General features: G+C 39.5%; 1 protein-coding gene and 1 long non-coding RNA gene across 4 annotated transcripts in view; one reads left to right on the top strand and one right to left on the bottom strand.

Moving 5' to 3' along the window:
- Nucleotides 1-14,950, top strand: part of LOC146565902 (uncharacterized) — a 28,612-nt gene that overhangs the window by 1,147 nt on the left and 12,515 nt on the right. The window contains exon 2 of the long non-coding RNA XR_014894172.1: nt 2,845-2,994. This is a non-coding gene — a long non-coding RNA (uncharacterized LOC146565902). The remainder of the gene's footprint in view (nt 1-2,844; nt 2,995-14,950) is intronic.
- LOC146565903 (LIM domain kinase 1-like) lies at nt 2,918-14,401 on the bottom strand. Of its 3 annotated transcripts, XM_085289326.1 has the most exons (17): nt 14,068-14,401; nt 12,983-13,057; nt 12,834-12,905; nt 10,810-10,948; nt 10,103-10,212; nt 8,749-8,922; nt 8,564-8,669; nt 8,179-8,459; nt 7,917-8,106; nt 7,724-7,810; nt 7,516-7,647; nt 7,369-7,428; nt 7,197-7,262; nt 6,681-6,867; nt 6,283-6,338; nt 6,032-6,189; nt 2,918-4,330 (listed from the first exon to the last, which is right to left on the bottom strand). In XM_085289326.1, coding segments are annotated over exons 1-17 (2,355 nt in total). In that variant the 5' UTR covers nt 14,070-14,401; the 3' UTR covers nt 2,918-3,870. The 3 variants fall into 3 exon arrangements, with proteins under 3 accessions (XP_085145452.1, XP_085145453.1, XP_085145454.1); XM_085289327.1 differs by lacking the exon at nt 12,983-13,057 and having other exon boundaries at nt 14,068-14,398; XM_085289328.1 differs by lacking the exons at nt 12,834-12,905; nt 12,983-13,057 and having other exon boundaries at nt 14,068-14,397.

The raw sequence follows: 14,950 nt of genomic DNA, 5'->3' as shown, positions 1-14,950 counted from the left end.
CAGCTCCGGGTGCACCCTGCTCCATGTCTACTCAGTGTTACCGCTTTTCTGTGGTTACAGAACAGCTTAATACAGCTCAGCGATCATCATCATCATCATCATTATAATAATGTTAATGGAATGATTGTGAATCTTTAATATATTTAAAAAACACAAATTTCGTGCAAAAGTTTGAGTGTGTTTTGCATTTTCTCTAATCCACAGAGGGTCAAAAGCATACATACAGAAGTCAAATGTAATATTTGGTTAAATATCCCTTAGCAAGCTGCACCTCAACCAGATGCTTTTAGTAGCTATAAACAAGCTTCAAGCACAATTCTGGCTGGAAATTTGATCAGTTTTGGTAAAGTTCATTTAAATTAGTTGGTTTCCTGTCACAGACACAGATTTTAAACTTCGTTCACAAATTTTCAATAGGATTGAGGTTGGTACTTTGGAAAGGCCCTCCCAGAAGCTGGATGTAAGCCTACTTTCCAAAACCAGTTTTGATGTGTGTTTGGGATCATTGTCCAGGTGGAACTTCTCAATATTTTAAAGATTCATTCATCCAGCTGTTGATTTGAGGTAAAGTTGAAGAATTAGAAGGTACTCTTAATTCTTCCCAACTTCTGTAAATCTACAGTACAGCGTCATAGATCTTCACTGAGATCCATGGACTTCCTCATTGTTTGGAGTATTGGTCAATCTGAGGCTCTATGTATAACTAAACCTGTGTGGATTATAGAAAATACTGTTTAAATTCTGATTTGTGACCCATTGTTTATTTAAGTCATTAAAAATCTATGATGTACAATCCTTCCACATAGCAAATAGAAAGCTCAAAGAAACCACTAAAAGCTCAAAATTACCATGACATTTATGCACATGATGAGTTGTTATAAACCTCTGACCACAGTGAGTTAATTTTACACAAAAAATATGTTTGGAGTATTTAAGACTGGCAATCCAAGCTTGAGGTGGCATAAGATACAAATAACTTCCTATTTATAGGAGAAACCTTAAAAAAGAAAAAAGAAGAAGAAGGAAACATTATCTTAGCAGTAGATTATAATACCATAATTAAAGATCTGACAAAAGTAGTGAGTAAAATTTCCAGCATTTCTATCGAGTGGCTCAAAGTGTGTTACAATGAAGAAGAGTGGAGTCTATCAAAGCAGTAAGTGTTGTGGATTTTCTACTACCCGTAGTTGTTTTGTAAGTATGCTCCCTGGAGTAAGTCCACAACCACATGTGGGCTAGCCCAGTTTTAATACTAAAAGTCCATAAAATTCTCTTCGTTTAATCTTTGTGAAGCCAAAAAGACCTGTATAGTACTGTAGACGTAAACAAGGTTAGCGCTTCAGCTTACTTAGCTATCTGTGCTTATTGAGTTATATTTATGCAATCATTTTTAATTTTTTTGGCAACCATGAAAGCTTGAGTCTGAAAGTTGCTGCCATTTTTATGTTTTAATATTATTGTATTTAGGTACATTTAGTCAAGATTAGCCAGTTTAACTAAGCTAGCCTAACGGCTTTTTTTGTATAAGAAAAGTATGTTAAATATTTTGGTAAGTGTGTACACATTCATGTCGTTATATAGTAAAGTAGTCACATTTAGACAATAAATCAATCAATAAACACGCCGGAAAACGATTGGATTTAAATATATGCTAACACGTGAGGCTAATCTTAAAGTGTTTGTTCAGCTTTTTCTTCCAAATGATTAAAAAGTCTTCACGATATATTTCTGGACTAAATTTCTTAATGTCAACTCTGAACATCATTGAGCTGCTTTATTTTTCAAATATTGCTGGTTGATTTACAGACTGACACCTTGTTGGCTACAGTAATGTTTTTGTCAAGAGAGGGCCCCCACTCAAGCCTACAGGGGGTGAGTTTATATTAGCTAGGTCATGGGATTATATTATAATTTATTCAAATTTGTTAAGAGATTTAATATGAAGAATTTGGAGGTTGTCCTGCTAAATTTCAAATCAATTTAAGATTAGAGAGGGAACAAATGTGATTTTGAACATGGCATGGTTGGTACTGACAGATGGGATGAGCTAAGTATTTCAGAAACTGATCATTTAAATGGGATTTTCCTATGTCTGGGGTTTACAAAGAATTGTCAGGGAAGAAAAGAAAATATCCAGTGAGCAGCAGATCTGTGAGAGAAAAGGCCTTGTTGATGCTAGAGGTCAGAGAATGGGCAGACTGGCTTAAGCAGATAGAAAGGCAATGGTAACTCAAATAGCCACTTGTTAAAACCATGGTATGTAGAAAAGCATCTCTGAATGCACACCATGTTGAACCTTTAATTGGAAGGCCACAGCTAAGAACAGGAAACAGACTACAGTATGCATACGATCACTGCATTTGAACAAAAAAACAAAACAAAACAGTGCCCGATTTCTGCTGCAACATTTGTATGGTGGGGTCATACTTTGACCCAAACAACATGAAAGCATGAATACATGCATCCTTGTATCAATGGTGGTACAAGGATGCATGTATTCATGTTGCAGGGGATACTTCGGGCCCCAACTGAGCATCATTTAAATACCTCAGCCTACCTTAGTACAGCTGCTGACCATTTCTATCCCTTTAGGGTTTTTATGTTGTGATGTTTTAACCTACAATATAAAAGTTCCTTGAGGTGACTGTGAAATATATCTTAAAAAATAAATAAAATAAAAATGGGGGAGACTCATATTGAATTATGACCGCAGTGCACAACTTCCAGCAGAATGAGATCATTTGTCCCAAAGTTCAAATAATCTCAAACTGGTTTCTTGAACATGTCAATGACTTCTTTGCACTCAAGTGGCCTCCACAGTCACCAGATCCCAATCTATTACAGCACCTTTGAGATGCGGTGGAACGAGAGATCCACATCATGGATATGCAGCCGACAAATCTGCAGCAACTGTGTGTTGAGTGGATCTGAGAAATGTTTCCAGACTCTATGCCATGAAGAACTAAGGCAAAAGAGTGTACCGGTACCTAAAAGGTGAGTGTAAACAGTCCATCATAACAAAAATGCGTGCAATCCTTTAAGAAGAACCGTGCTGATAATTCTGGCTAATTTGTCTTTAATAAGGTCAGCATTTTAAAATATTAAATAGTTTATATTTAATTTTGTGTAATGTTTGGTAAATAAATCTTTGCTACATCGTAGTTAAAATTTTTGACTTGCATCTCTTTATTTTCTTAATTATAGTTTAGTAGCAGTAGAAGTTTTAATGTCCTCAGTTGGGTTAGATTCGGTTTGACACTTTTCCGCAGCAAATACATAAGGCGACATAAAGTGACATGTGTTCCACAGCTTCTTGGTAAAAGTGAAACTAGAGCCTAAATGGTAAACAACCAGATTTAGCTTATGTTGTTGGCCAATAAGTAAAGACCAGCTGCAGTACACAAAACAAAAACAACAACAACAAAACAAAAATCCCCCCAAAAAACAGTCGAGGTAAATTATAAAAAAGGATTGTCTTTACTTAATCTGTCCACTGACAATTTTTATGGAATTTAAATAAAATTTAGTTCTTTTTGTGCATTTCCATTTAAAAAAAAAAAAAAAAAAAAAAAAAAAAAAATGGAAACAGTTAATTTCAATTTTGATATTTGCTATTCTCAGTGTCAGCAGGGCTCTAGCTGCAATCACATAAATACTGGTTCACAGTGGAGTATGAGACCAATGTGGGCAACATACAAATATTTACTGCTTCGCATGTTGAATATCTTGCATGATTCTACATTTACATATTCCTCTCACAAATGCAGTTTCATGACTAATTTACTTGACTGAAAAGACACAAATGTCTCCACAAATAGTCTTATTCCTTTAACACTGGGCTTTGTAGATGTGTCCCATCTTGGTCATCAATCAAAGAAATGAGCCATCCTCTGTAGATGTGTCCCACAATGCTTTGTATATCCTCCTGGACCCGTTTAACTGCTCTGGTACTGGTCTTGACTGCTCACGCCGGGCTCCTAGTTGTTCTGCAGGGTTACTGTGTTCATAGGTTTCAGAGCCATGATTGCATGAGTCTGTGCTTATCGACCTGCGGCACGACTGGTTTCTACCCTCTGACCCAGTCCTCACAGTAAGGTCAGCCTGAGCGTTCTGCTCGTGGTTTGTGTGGCTGTCAAGTCTGCCATTTTGGTCTTTGTTTTCAGTAAATTGATTCGGCTCAGTGTGGTTATTTGTGTTTTCAGAGCATTGGTGGTTATTATTCTGCCAAAAAGCTTTGCAGAGCTGCTCTAACTCAGAGAGCAGAGGCAGACCAATATCCAGGTGCATCAGCAGGTTCTCCAGCTTCTCCTCCAGCTTCAAAAAGGACGGACTGAAAGGCAAAAGTTGCATTAATGAGAAGTTTTAAGATGCTCTGCCACATATTGTCAGAGGTCATGTGCATAAATGCCATGGTAATTATGGGCTTTTAATCATTTACTTTTGTGTCCAGGGTATAATGATGGTACAGCATACATCTTTAATGACATTAAAATTTTTTGAAAATAAGTAGCCCAAACAGGGTCAAAAGTATAAATACAGGCTCAAATATATCCATACCCCAAAACTAATGTTTAGTTAAATATCCCTTAACAAGTTGAACCTCAAGGAACCCTATTTTGTTACTCATCAACAAGCTTCTGGCATAATTCTGGCTGAATATTTGACCACTCATCTTGGCAGAATTGGTAGAGTTGATTTCGATTGGTTGGTTTCCTGGCACCGACGTGGTCTTTAAGCATAGTCCAAACATTTTCAATTGGGTTGAGGCTTTGGAAAGGCCACTATTTGCAATGTACCAGTACTATTGGCAGCAAAACAGCCCCAGAGAATGATGCTACCACTGCGATGTTTGACAGCTGGTACAGGGTTCCCAGGTTTGAAAGCCTCACCTTTACTCCTCCAAACATACCTCTTGGCATTGTGGCCAGATAACTCAATCTTTGTCTCGTCTGACCATAAAACTTTTCTCCAGAAGGCATGGCGAGTCTATGTGGGAAAATTTCAGTTGAGCTTGAAGGTGTCTATTTTGGAGCAAGGGCTTCTTTCTTGGTGGGCATCATCTAAGTCCATGGTGGTGTAAAACTGGCTTCACGCTCCACAGTGATGGTGGTTTTCCAGCTGTTTCCAATTCATGCTTGAGCCTTGGTAGTTCCTGGGCTGTTCTTGAACATCGTTATCAAATGCCTGTCATCTGAGGGTGACAATTTGGGTGTTCTTTGGCAAACTGGTGACACATGTGAATAACTTGTACTGATGTACAGCTGTTTGAGGATGAGGTTGAGGATTGTGGAATCTGCAGTTGTTGGCTTCAAGAGATCTTCCCAACTTCTGTGAATCTACAATTTTCCTTCTTAGAGCTTTGATCTTTTCCAATGTTTAGAGTATTGATCAAACCAATGAGTGCTGCCAAACCAATCGTTTTTATGCTGTTAAAGAGAAACTAACAGTTGTAGTTGATCATGTTTGCTCATGAGACGTTATTAGAGCTGGGCTTTGTCAAGTTAAAAGACACTGTAGAACCTTGTCACGAAACGTTTCAGATGAACAGAATCGACCTTTTAGGATTTACTTACCTGGATGACTCCGCATGCATCAACACTGTAGAACCTTCTTAACACTTATTAAAATACGAGTATGTATACATTTCAACTTGTATGTATACTTTTGACCTTGTGTGAATAGATTCTTGTTTTTTTTAGAGACATTAAAGATGTGTGCTGTACGATCATTTCACCCTGGAAAAAGTTCAAAGAATTTAATAAAAGCCCCAAAATCATTATGACATTCACGCCAATGATGAGTTGATGTAAACTTTTCGCCACTGGTAGGCTATTCAGCAGCTAGATTATTTACTGAATTACTCAGTGAAGTATTCACTGTTTGGGTAGCAAAAAGAACGCTGGAAAAGTATTTATTGTTTCTGTATGTACTGGTGAAAAAACAAAAACGGTAAGACTTTGCCTATTAGTTTATAATTGTCAACAACAGACATACTTGAGCTCCATCTAATTTACTTGTGGTGCAATCTTACCGTTTATCAGCGTCCATGTCACAGCAGAGAACAGCCAGTGGCATGAAAGCAGAGGGGCACTGTGGAGGGTGGTACTGCTGCAGGAAACCTGCCACATTCAGCCCAAAGTCATTTCTTCTTGGAAGGTAGTCAGGATCTGCACTCACCCTCCCTATTATCTTAAGACAGAGACATACTCAGCCTTAAAACTGTTAAAAGTTTTAGAAACGTGGCATTTTCAGAAATCTTTTTAGCAGTCCAGATTTTCTTACCTCGCATAACATGATGCCAAAGGAAAAGATGTCTACCCGTTCATCATAGGTTTTCCCTGGGAGGAAAATGAAGAAGAAATTCTTAGCCTGTCCTGGATATTCAGTGGTTCCGCATTCATTATGTGGAGCTACTTATCCTCAGGCCATTATTTAAATATCTTCACTGTTTAATATTGAAGATAGCAGCTTTTATAAATCCTGAATGAATTTAGAAAATGTCCTGTGAATCCCATTTTCATTTTGTCATAAGAAATAATATACGCATGTATTTTTTTAAATCTGCACCCACCAAAGGTTTATTGCAAACTACGTTACGAAAGGCGTGAAGGTTTAGGAGCTTGATTCAGAATCTGATCACCCCTCAACATAAGTAGTAGTGTCCTAGCTTGTGTACTCACCGTGGATCATCTCAGGCGCCATCCAGTAGGGGTTTCCTACCACAGTATACCGCTTCCTGCGGTCATGCTTGCGGAGCTCTGACAGCGTCCCTTTTGTCGGACGTTCAAGCGAAGATGTTCTGCTCTGGTTTCTCTCCTCCATTACCAACCTGGCTAGTCCAAAATCTGCCACCACCACAGACTGGTTCTACACAACCAAAGAGGGGTAAAGAAGTTATAACAATCAGCTGTGAAGTCTTTATTTATTTGAAAGTGGTATGTATAATGAATTTTAATAAGTAAAATTCATTAACATTCAAGAACTGTTGATCTCCTTTCACCATTGGCAGAATAATAAGAACAAGTCTTGGAATTGGATTAGAAATGTATCTGGACCAAAGTTTTGCTTGTTTTGTTGATATAATTTCAGATTTAAATAAAGTAACACATTCAAGTAACAAAGCAGTTTTTGAAGTGGAGCTATATAATGGAAGATACTGTAATTTTTGACATGTGTGCTATAAAACATCTGTTCACCTCTCTGACCAGGCAGTTGTATGAGTTTAGATCTCGGTGGATAACATTCATGGAGTGTAGATAAGCCTGTGAAGGAGAGATGATATATATATTTGACAAGTTTTTTACCAAAACAGCTTAATTTTGCAATAAAAGTTTTTTTATTCTTAGAGTATTGGCTTGAAAGACTTACCATCCCAGCTGCAATGTCTTTAGCATACCCAACTCTAATTTTCCAGGGAAAATCCTTGTCCTGCAACAGAAAGATTATGACCACCATGTTGTGTTTGTGTATGCTGATGGTTCTCATGAAGAAACATAAAAACTTAGTTTAACCTACCATTTTTATGATAGTCTCTCGAAGAGTTCCTCCCTGGATGTATTCAGAGACAAAATGTATTCGCTTGTCCTTATAAAACAGCCCAATGAACTTGAGAACATTGGGATGGTCCAAACAGCGCATCACCTTTACCTGTACAAATTGAGAGGGATGCTGGTTAAACATGTCATGCTCTCTTCAGGCCTTTTCTGCGCCCACGACCACTTACCTCCTTTAAAAAAGTCTTCTGCGTCTCTTCGTCGAAGCGTATCAACTCTTTCATCACCATGACCTCCCCAGTCTCCTGATGCGTTACCTTTAGAGAGAGAGATAAGTTCATAACAGTGCTGCTGATTAAAATCAGCATTACAACTAAAAGCGAGTTGCAGTCAGGCAACAAAATGATGGAAACAGCAAGGCACCTTGACAGCCTGTCCAAAGCAGCCCTTGCCCAGCACTTCTCCGTGGATGAGGTCTGAAGGTCTGAAGATGCGGTGCGCCCGGTCTCCTGGATCTACTCGAAGAGACTCTGAGCGAACCATTTCTTTTTTTTGAGATAAAAGCGACAGCATTCCAGGAGACACGGGGCACTTATCTATACTGCAGCTGCGCCTGAGAAAGAAACAAAGACTTAGAAAGGGGAGAGTATTGAGTTAAGGCAAGCTGTCAGCTGACATCACTTACGAAATGTTTCTGGATCGGATTCCTGGGGTCCCTTGGTGCTGAGATGGTGAGAGTCTCATCCTAATTTGTTCATTTTGCTCATCTGGTTCTTCTCTGGGACTTGGCTCTTCCTCCAGACTTGGGAGTTTCTGGGTTGAAGATAGTTTGTTGCGGACAGGGGGCTCAGGACAAGAGATGTTATCCGAGGGACTGTCCGAGTGAAAGAGGTCATGAGGTGCCTGTGGGTTGTGCTCAATGGTCAGCTGCAGTGGTCTGCTTGTGTTCTGGATTACACGGTTTATCTAGTGGAAAGGACATTTAACATTATGGTCACGTTGACATTTTTGTCTCTTCTCTCTTAAACTTGTGATGTTATAACTGAAGCAGTGGGTAGTTTGAGGCCTACCTCCTCTGGAGAAATATTGCGCACTGGGATGCCGTTAACCTCCAATACTTGATCACCAGTGTGGACAGAGGATAGCAGGTCAGGGCTTAGGACTGATGAGTCCAGCCTGAACAGAATGACAGTGATTGAATAGGTGGGCGAGACGTGAGGGTCAGAATTGTTAATGGCTAAATTCAGAGACTCACTCTGTCACAGTCACAAGAGGACTTTTGTCTTTGCCGAAATCAATGACTACACTCAGGCCTCGTTGTCCGACTGCATGTGGAGGGAAAGAGACCAGCGCCACCATGTGTGGTCTCTTGGTAACTGGAGAAGTTGGCTCCACATCCGATACAGCACCCTGACAATAGCAGTGACCACTGCAGAGGCAAATCAAAAGATGAATACTATAGTGACTTGAAGGAAGGGGGGGAAGAAAAAAAAAAAAAAAAAAAAGGGGTTTACACAGTGTACTCAGTTTCCTGTGAAAAACTAAGTACACCCTTATTGCTTCAAAAAGAACTAAAATGAAACATCAGGTCCTGCTAATCAAATGCACTTGATTAATCAATCTTCAGCAAATGTAAGCACCTCCATAAAAGCAGAAGTTTGGACAGTTTGCATATCTGGAGCATTCACAATGCTACAGTCTTCCCAAGAGTGCAGAGAACCTCTGTTGCAAGGTCGACTGTGCAATGCTCAGTGAAAATGTAGAAATTTAAGAGCCACATCTCAGAATCCACAGGGCTCAGCATGTTAAAAGGTTAAAGTTCATAACAGTACAGTTTATAAAAAAAAACAAAACAAAACAAAAAAAAAAAACGAACAAGTATGGCTTGTTTGGAAGTGTTGAGAAAAGAACATGGTAGGATAGCTTAGGCTGGCAAAGTGGCATTTGGACAGACCTAAAAGACTTCTGATTTAGCATCCTTTGGCCATAATGCACATACAATGTTTGTAAAAAACAAAAACAAAAACAGAATATCAACACAAACGTCTCAAAACAGCTGTCAAGCACGGTGGTGGAGGGGCGATGATTTGGGCTTATTTAGCAGCCACAGGACCTGGTCACCTGACAGTCATTGAGTCGACTATAAACTTAGGCTTGGCCGAAACTGGGACAGGACAATGATCTCAAGCACTGTGGAAAATCTACAACCGATTGGCTGAAAAGAAACGACTCAATGTGTCCAGTAAAAGTCCAGATCTTACTCTGATAGAAATGTTCTGGTGGGACCTTAAGAGAACTGTGCATAAACAAATCCCTGCTAACCTCAATTAACTAAAGCAATTTTGGAAAGAAATTTTCCAAAATAACATGAGACCGATGAAGTCATACAGAGAACATTTACTTCAACTGCTGCTAAAAGTGGTTTTACAAGCTATTGAATCATGGGATCTACTTAGTATTTCCATAGGACCACCCAGAGTCCCTAACCTTTAACATAACTGTAAATCTGTCAGAAAGAGGTTGTTTCCATTTCACTCATTCATCTCCAGCTTACACATTTGCTAACACACAAGACTTCTTTACATTTTTCCTTTCAGAGTCTTACTTACCAGTAGAGCTTAGAGCGTTCGATAAGCGTGTAGGTGTCTCCATCTCCAATGACCATATCACAGCTCATGCAAGTGAAGCATTCAGGATGATACTTTTGCTCTCCAGCAACCTGTTTATATGCAGGGCAGTAGTGTATGAAAAACATAATACAGTTTTACCAGAACGCATTTATTTGGGCCACTCTGAACTGTGAAACACTCGAGCTGTTTCTGTTCATTCTTGCATAAAGGATGTTTTCAGAGGATATCCTCTAGCTTAGAGTCAAAAGAGAAAATAAATGCTTTCATATCAGGAGGAAACCAAAAGTCGGGAAGGCTTTGAATTTATGAATAATTGGTGGAGCATGCTGAGATTTGGTATTCCATATTCCGTTTCTGAATATTATATAAAACTCTTTTTAACTTGTTAGTCTGAACAGCAGTAAGCTTTGAATGATCAATAAGTGGGATATTTTTAAACTAGTCCAATTGATTTGTTGCTGACAGTTCAGACTGCTTTGGACTAAGTGAGTCAGACAACAGAGAGGGCAGCTAATCAGGCTTTCATCTTATAAGCTTAGAAATCCATGTATGCTAAAGTTTTGTAGCCAAGATTATTAAAAAAAAAAAAAGTTTAGTGAGGAACTTGTGAATTATTTGTGTTCAGAGGGATAGTTTCATCAGAATCTTTTTTTTTTGGTTAAAATTTTGAGTGATTTCAATATTACCATTATGAGTCCTGTTGCAATGGTCTCCTTGCAACCGTGGCAGTGTCCTCCATAACGGCACCAGTAGTGCTTTTTACAATACAGCTGCCCCTCTCTTTCATAGTACCAGTGAGACAGAATACAGCCACATTCACAACACCTGCAGAGACAAGAGGGAAACGGGAGAATATGGCGTAACAGAGTGAGAAAGTGGAACAAAACCTGAGCAAAAAACAAAAAAAAGAAAAGATTCAGATACGCAGACAAAGTAACATGAGCCTAATCATGGATGGAAGATGTGGGACTTGAAATCCTCACAAAGAGTATCACATTTCAAGGTCTGTGAGACAACAGATTATTGCTTTCTGTTTAGCTCCTTTTTATGAACGCAGTATACGATTCCACTCATACTCTACTCATTTCTTCTCTTATGTTGGTTAACAATATGATCTGGTCACAAAGAGGCATACACCCAAAGGAAATACACTTATCTTTACTTCTATGCTGACATCACCATGACAATCAGCCCGGGGTGACATTAATATTGGTTTTTACAAAAAAGGACTATTCATGCAAAGAGACTAGTCACATGTTTTCACAAAAACAATGTTCCCCATAGAGACACACCCACTCAAGATTGCACAACACAGCTGTTAAAAATTAAAATAGCATGCATTCCTTAAATGCAGAGCACAATGTTCAGTTTCAGGCCTTTAAAGTTTGCAGATTACAGTGAGACCCATCGTTACCCTGCTAAAGCAGAATAATACTATAGTGTGTACGATAAAGGCCCTGCTTCCTTATCTCTCCAACACTGCAGCCGGAGTGGGAGGTGACTTCCTGGGTTGAGTACTGGCCCATGTTTCCTCTCCCCAAACCTCATGCAGTAAATGCTTTGAATCCATTTTTGTAAGAATAGCAAAAGGTTGTGTCATATTGAGAATAAAGCATAATTCCTACAATAGTTTCTTTTAAAGGTTTTCTTCATAATATGTTAAAGTGATCTTAAGTCTTGCAAAACAACTTAAAGCCACGATTCATTCTGCCGTTTTTGTTGTGGTTTTAGTATTTCGTCACAGAAAACTATAGGCAGCTCTTTCCCTTTGTGTTTTTGTTAACAACACCAAACAGCTCGTTTTGTTGTTGCTGATAGAGCAACACATTGCTTCTTCAGTGCGCACACCCTCACATGTGGGATCTCTTTTTTTCTGACAGCACTGTAGGACGTGCTGCTAGAGACCAAGATTCGCTTCTCCTTCATTGCTAAGGAAATAATTAAGCAATAAAGCCATCAGACCGCTGCAGGTTTATTTTCGACCTCCTGTCTTTGTTACTGTGCTGCAGGCCGCGGATGTGGAACCTTCCAGCTCCACATCTGCGATTCCGCTAAAGCATCTGGTTGCAAGAAAACCTGGAATCAGTTCAGCTGTTTCTACTGCCCGCCCCCTCATCCATCTCTCCACATTTCTCTTTGGTCACCTGAGTGTTTTCCTGTCAATAAAAATCCCCTTTGTTCTCGTGTCTCTAAAGAAGTTATGACGTCAGAACTGAACCTCGGTCAGATGTTAACAATCTCATGACGTTTTCTCCTACCACCGTTTCCTCCGTGTTCTGTACGTTGGTATGTCGGACTTCCTTTAAAAAAAAAAAAAAAAGCTCTTAAAAGGATTTTTTTAAACTGCTTGTGTCACGCTGGATGTTTCACATATTTCTTTATGCTAAATAAAAGACTTTAAATGCTAACTCTTAGGTTTTGGCCTGAGGAACAGGGATGTTTACAAAGTAAACAAATTATAATTTTTTTTGTAACTTGCGAAATGTGCTCCAACATGCTTTTTTGTTATTGTGAACATTAGAGCAAAAACAACCTCCAAAAAAAATAAACCTCAAGTGTTATTTTGTTGGCAGACTTCTGTTTGAGGAAGTATACATGCAGACGTTTAGAAGTTTCCCTATTAATTTTTTCTCTTCCTTTGACTCACTCTTTCATACGCTTCCTCCCCTTTCGCTCACTCTTACGCGTATCTAAAGATTTCAGTTCTTACCGTCCTTTCGTGCCTCGCCGAAACCTCTGGTCCCGTCGTGACATTCTGCCTTGCCAGTTAACCGACAGACAGCTGTCAAACACAGTCCACCCAGTTCAGAAAGGAGCTTGTTAGCAGCATGTGATTGTGAGCGGATCATATACACCTACTCTGCTGTGACTGATGACAGGCGTTGCCTTTCTCTCTCCATGTGTTCAAAGGCTTCCTGTGTGAATATGAGTTCCCTTTCGAATGTGAAGAGAAGCTGTGTGAGAAAAGAGTCTGACCCACTGACACCAGCTGGCCAGTTTCCCCCTGCTGGCTGCTGAGAAACAGACCAATCCGATAAGAGACACCCTCCCTCACCCTCCCCTCTCCTGTTATGTCCAGCATGTAGACCTCTGCAAGATATAGTTACACTCTTCTGCAGAGTCTAGCAAGTTTAGGAGAGTTAAACTCACAACCTAAATGAGTGCTTATGTGATAAGTGGTCTGAGACGTGTTTTGTGTGTGTGTTTTGAAATAAGCCCTGTTCCCATCAGTGCAGGCATAATCTCTTTATGAATGCCCCAATTACTGCACTGTCCAGATCCTGCAGTAAAGAACTCCATTCATCACACACAACGAACAAAGAGGGAGAAATTAGTTAAAGCATAACTGTGGGGAACAGCTCAGAACAGACAAACAAATCCATTGATAGCGTTCAGTATCGACCTCTCAAACCAAAATTATGACCTAATGAGCTTTAAATTTGTTTTGCTGTAGGTTTCCTGCAAACAGTCCTGTCAATTCAGCAACTTCAGACTAGCTGTGCTATATGTCTGCATATGCATATTTTTATTTTTTGTTAAATTGTCCAGGCAAATCTGCACTGCAGACAGAAAAGCAGAAACAGGTGTAGATATATGGAGGAGACCCTTCTGTCACAAAACTGATACTGTCATAGATTTATGCCACTTTCAGTTACCGTTTCTCTTTAATTTGCATCCTCGGTTGTTTTTCTCATGCCCGAGTTAGTCATTGCATCTCTGTAAGCTGCATAATGAACAAATTAATCAGCAAAACCTTGTGCGAGTATTGCTCATAACAAATATTTTTACCAGGCTTCAGTGTTGTAAAACTTCCAAGCAGCATGACGCACAGCACTACAAAACTATATCCAGTTGTTCTTGTCCTCTTTTTTTAGACCAAAGAAGCTAGTTTGTGTTAAATGTTGCTTCGTTTGTGATATTTCATGTAAAAGGCAAATACTTACATGAGCTGGGAGTAGAATGTTATCTAACAACGCTATAGAAAGTGCTGTTAAGACTTTAGGGTTGCTTCTCGTCACTGGTAAGGAAATAAGTTAAGTATGATTATGCCATCCTAGGGTAGCACGGTACTGCAGTAGTTAACACTGTCACATAGGAAGAGGGTATCTGGTTTCAACATGCTCGTCATCAGGGACCCTCTTCGATGGAGTTTACACGCTCTCCCTGCGTCAGCATGGATTCTTTCCAGGTATTCCGGTTTCCTTCTACAGTTCAAAGTCACGCATGTTTGGTTAGGTTGTGATTCCAAATTGGCTGAATGTGAATGTGTAGCTCAGCTGTAGAGGGGAGAGGTGGAGCTGGTTCAGGGAGCAGTGCCAAGCGAGCTGAGTGACACACCTGTTGTGCATGAGCTAATCACTGCTGGGAGACGCTGTGCAGTAATTGGCAAAGGTACTGTGTGGACTGTTTGGGAGAAACTAGAGAAGAACACTATAAAGAAGAACGTCCACTGAGCCTGGCTCGACGGCAGGGCGCTGGAAAATAAATTGGTGTGTTTGAACTGAAAAAGCTGTGTTGACTTTCTATGATGACGGAGACTCACAAGTGACTGAGCCTCGTGTCACAGAATATTAGCAGTGCAATAGACTTGGATGGCCAATGCTTACACCTGTCCTAAGACACCAATAGATGTTCCCTAATTCTAGTCACATTTTGAACTGTACTTTTAGGATACCTATTACTATTTAAACTAAACTGATGTAGTTGCCCCATTGGCTGAAATAACAGTTTCATTTTAAGGTTTTACTAGTAATTGAAAAGCAGCCTAATGCACCTTTAATACCTTGAATCCATTTCTAACCCAAACAAAGAGCAGAAACTTGGCTT

The sequence above is a fragment of the Mchenga conophoros genome, linkage group LG10 (genome assembly GCF_057382185.1).
Source record: "Mchenga conophoros isolate Kocher_MC1m ecotype Shallow Benthic linkage group LG10, M_conophoros_male_GT1.1, whole genome shotgun sequence".
NCBI lineage: Eukaryota > Metazoa > Chordata > Actinopteri > Cichliformes > Cichlidae > Mchenga > Mchenga conophoros.
The sequence above is the reverse complement of the archived record's forward strand: the minus strand, read 5'-3'. Positions and strand labels throughout refer to the sequence as shown.